Raw genomic sequence first — 4550 nt, 5'->3', positions numbered from 1 at the left:
ACCTTTTCCAACACACCTCACTCGATCAGCTCTGCAGGTGAATCTGAATACGTGAGCAGAGAGAGCATAAAAATTGATAGCAATATACCGATTCAATCATGAATTATATGAATTTTTCGCGCGTTTATGCTATACACCAGTGGTTCCCAAACTTTTCGGTGTCAGGGCCAAATTTAGAATTTCTGAGTACGGTCGGGGCCGCACGAATACCAGGGCAATGAAACGGACCCAAAATAGTCATAAAAATGTGAAAATTGGCGGTGTTCCGATCAATCGCTCGACGCCATTGGCCATTGTTATGGTCATTGTGCTGCTGCGCTCCCATTGTTCAGAACAATCGACCTTTGGTGGCTATTTCGGAGTAGTTTTATTGCCCTGGCGAGATTCCAATTCGTATTTTTGGAATCAGTGCGACACTAGCTTTCGATAATGACTGGACCTATCAAATTATTCGGTCGTGAGCTACAGGTCTACCAAATATGCTGTTTTCGGGGCAATTTAGTGAGTCAGCTTTTAACGCCTAGACGCGCCAACCGCGAGAAGTTTCTGTAATTCATGATTGAATCGGTCAATATGATCGAGAATCGAATATATATTGCCATCCATTTTTATCCTCTCTCTGCTCACGTAATCAGTTTTACAGGTAGAGCCGAGGGAGGTGTGTTTGAAAAGGTAGGACCACTCAATAATAATTAAACATCATCGGGCGTATACCCGTTGGCAGGAACGAAACAGCACTTCGTCAGCCCCCCGCAAAAAAATATAAACTTGGTTCTTGGGCTCCCATAGGTTGATAAACCTATACCCATATATACCTTGTCCGCTGTTGCCACGAAACTAGTGTTACTGTTAAGTGGGCCAGCGCCAAGTGCGAAAATTTTCGATAATTCATGATAAAATCGGTCGGGAATTGCATATATATTGCTATCAATTTCTTGTCCTCGCTACACTGTAAATATTATTCTTGTAAAATTGCAAGAAAAAATATGCTATACTCGATTACAAGTTTACAGTATTTTTCTTGTAATTCGTTACAAGCTGACAAGCTAAATCTAGTAAACTCAGTACAAGGTATATCTTGTAACTCTCTTTTTATCTCTCGTATTATACCCAAATCTTGTACCTGTACTGGCAGAAAGACCCAATGCATTCGGCGGCCATGATTGTTCACAAAACTATAGCGAAAAGGCTCATTTATTTAAAGCCGATTAACAGCAGCAGATCAGCAGGAAATATACAGCAGGCTCAAGCACAGTATGAAAATCAACAGCAGCAGTATAAAAAGAAATTGTGCAAAAAATATTTGCATGACTTAGCCTGCAGCAGACCGAGCATGCTCCACAGGAGTGCAGCTTGAATGGCTTGACAAGCACTCATGTAGTTCCTAAAGTATTATTAGGTCCAGTACAAACCTATTTACTACTTTACAACGTCAGAATTGTCAAGTAATGAAGTATGCTGAAAATATAATCACTCGAGGCAAAATCTACTTCAGCACTCCCAAAAAAGCAAAACTATTTACACTTACCATTGTATATCAATGATCAGATGAATTTAAAAACTGCACATCAATTTGTTTCACACATTGAAGCGACCGCAGACGGCATATGCAGCCCTTTGATTTTTGCAATGCAGATGGACAAGAAATGTAGAGTCTTATCCACACCACGTGCGAACTGGATATTGAATACCCAATGTATTGACAGAATGAGAGCTAAAGCATGTGTGAAATCTACTACGTCATTTATCACTAGCCCGTCGAAGTGCACCGTCCACTTGGTTTCTTGAGTGTCAAAATGTATGACTGGGTGCGGTGATTCTGGATTATCCTGAAAAAGAGAGCACACAACTGTATACTGAAAGGGAAAGAGAGTAAGAACTTATATAGCCAATAATACTATCAGAGTAATAATGGCTGATGTATTAGGTCAAAATTATGACTATGACAGCACTTATACCAGGGGTACCTTTTCAGCCAAAGGGACACAAGAGATTTAGGAAACATTGAGTGGGCCACTTGAATATTAATGACCTTTCTTAAGTCGTCCGATAGGAGCCAACCGAATTAGGTAACATTAAAAATAAGACTTACATTTTGCATTGTGTCATAAGAACTCTGTGGGCATTCATGTCGTGGTCGTGATAGGTGGGAAATTTTTTCAAAAACAATGAATGAATTCGATAAATAAATATGTTACTTGCAAATATTGAGGGTTGCCTTTGTATACCACTGGGTTCATTTTGCAAGGACATGATTATTCAGCGTCTAGATATAGCAATATCGAAGGTTTCGGTGAACATCCCTCCGTCCTATTGTGCAAAGTATCATCGTCGACAATCTCGCTGCGAGCACACAAGCGAAGTCGCATCTTGGACGACACCACGTTATCTCCTAATTGCGAATATATAGTTGGACTCAATTCTGTAAGTGACACGTATTTGTTGGGGGGGCTCCAATACTAAATGCAAAAAATCGAGTGACAATAAATCATGCGAAGTGCCAAGAAAAATATCAAGTCGAATAAATCTGCTGCGAGATATTCTACTCAATAGTCATATACGAAAATCTGCGATAAATGTGGCTGGCCCCTAAATACGCCAATGCGTCGGAACTGATCTTTTAGTCATCATCAAATTTCGCGGTCAGACCAATCAAATTTTGGCAGGCCTTGCTATTTTACCCGATGTTTCGAGAATTACCTCGAGGGCCATACACAACCATCTCGCAAGCCACGGGTTAGCCGCCACCGACTTATACTGACATATCTAGCTGTGAGCCTATTATCAGCGCAGTAAAGTATATTTCATAGCAATGCAATGTCGACATGTACTTGGTACAAACCTTGTTTATAACCAAGAATTTGTCATAGGATTCGTTGAACATTGAAGGTATACCGAGCATCCAATTAAGTTCTGCAGAATATGAGAAAAACACAAATTCATATTTTGAGTTGTCCAATAATTTGTATATTCAAAGCATTGTACCTATCACATCTGCAATGTTGGCTGGCAAGCGATCCCACTTGATTCTTCTTGCATGATTGATGGAGAATTTATTTTCTTTGATCTTGTCCAGAATATCTAGACCCTTGTTAATCAGCTTCAATTCCTCCAATAGCCGAAACATTATCAGTTACCGCTAAACAGAAATCAAACCAATGATATTGCTTCTTACCCAATATGAATTTCTGAGAAGGGGATACTCCACAAGAATGTCAGCAGTTGCCATGTTCCCGTCTTCTATATCTAACCGACGCCTTTTGAAAGTGGCTTTCATTGCTTTCATAAGCTTTGCCTTGGCTGGGTTAGATGAACTTGATTCCGATAATATGATTGACTTATGTTCGGCCAAGCTTTCTTCATTGTTCGAAGATTCTCCGACCTGAAATTTTTAATTAATATATGAACAGCGGTTCCCGACCGACAAGCCACGAAAATAGTAATTTCCTACTTCGTTAGCAGGAAGACCAGAACTTCGGGGTTTCTTGCATCGAGGGCTGCTTGCGTCGGATTCTTCAGTATGAAGCCGTCTCCGTGGACCAAGTCTTCCATACTTTTTCTATTTGCGATGAGAACCGGATCGTCTGGATTTTTTACTTTCCGACGTTCGTTAAAAAATTTGGTATCGAGTTTCGATTTCCAAGCGTGCTAAAATGTTACGGATTTTAGAGAGTGTAGCACTACCATACTTCAAGCTTCAAAATTCACCCATGCAGGAAGATAATGATCTTCTTCTGCCAAGCTTGATCTCAGAAGTTTATATTCTTGCACTAGAGCTGTACATGCCAGTATTCTTGTATACGGTGGCACGTTAAGTCTGAATGAAAAGTGGACGAACGTTACATAGTCAAGAAGCTGAATGCACCAAAATTGGTATCGGGTCATCTCCAGTATTTTCATTCAGTATATCGTGAGTACAAAGGACTATGGTTGTCACAAAGCGTTAGTCTGTGAATAAGGAAGTAATAGAACCGACCGGATTGTGTGCAGGGCCCAAAATTATACCCTTTGTGACCCACCCCACACGTTGAAAAACGCTGCACTAGAATATAGATCACTTTAACAGCCAATACATACCCAAAGTGTTTCGTTAGATCGTGGAACAGATGGTCCACAATTGCTTTTCTTAATCTTGGCCTCAAGTCGCTTTTTGACTCAAGTTTTTCCACCTCGTTGTGCAGATAAGCAGGAAGGCACACCTCATACTTGTGGTCAGATAATCTTTTAGGCTTTATAGTACATTCTTCAGCATTCATCAATGGCGTATCAGTTATAGATGTAGAGGGCTCCAGATCATTCATGAATGATGAAGCATCAACGCCTTGTTCTGAATTTCGCAGACCACTGCACATATCTCCTGCAATTGAAATATCACTTATGAGACAAAATTCTGGTTCCCAAAGGAAGCGCTAGCTACAAACAAGGCGACTGGGAGGGGGAGATAAATTTTAAAATAATTGATAATAATCGAATGTTACTGTCACACTGATCCCGAAAAATCTAAATATTGATTGACTTCTCCATTCTCAAAGTATTCGGCTGTAAGATAA

The 4550-nt window shown here is 40.2% G+C and overlaps 1 protein-coding gene across 1 annotated transcript; it reads right to left on the bottom strand.

The window, feature by feature from the left end:
* Window positions 1-1176: 1176 nt before the first annotated feature.
* Window positions 1177-4550, bottom strand: LOC145454673 (uncharacterized). The gene is made up of 7 exons (XM_080332658.1): window positions 4078-4550; window positions 3709-3817; window positions 3452-3648; window positions 3176-3382; window positions 2986-3109; window positions 2843-2913; window positions 1177-1829 (listed from the first exon to the last, which is right to left on the bottom strand). The coding sequence occupies exons 1-4, from the start codon at window positions 4350-4352 to the stop codon at window positions 3283-3285; spliced, it is 681 nt and encodes a 226-aa protein (XP_080188784.1). The 5' UTR covers window positions 4353-4550; the 3' UTR covers window positions 1177-1829; window positions 2843-2913; window positions 2986-3109; window positions 3176-3282.

This window comes from Botryllus schlosseri, chromosome 13 (assembly GCF_051294905.1).
Source record: "Botryllus schlosseri isolate E-star chromosome 13, Bs_hap1, whole genome shotgun sequence".
Lineage (NCBI taxonomy): Eukaryota > Metazoa > Chordata > Ascidiacea > Stolidobranchia > Styelidae > Botryllus > Botryllus schlosseri.
Note: the sequence above shows the minus strand (reverse complement) of the source record. Positions and strands in the feature narration are given on the sequence as shown.

Bases quoted from the DNA above. Each gene is read 5' to 3' on its own strand.
- LOC145454673 (XM_080332658.1), bottom strand. From the start codon at position 4,352: ATGTGCAGTGGTCTGCGAAATTCAGAACAAGGCGTTGATGCTTCATCA. The intron at 3,818-4,077 runs GTATGTATTGGC...CTTTTCATTCAG, and splicing joins GATCTAACGAAACACTTTGG to ACTTAACGTGCCACCGTATA. The intron at 3,649-3,708 runs GTGAATTTTGAA...GTAACATTTTAG, and splicing joins ATCATTATCTTCCTGCATGG to CACGCTTGGAAATCGAAACT.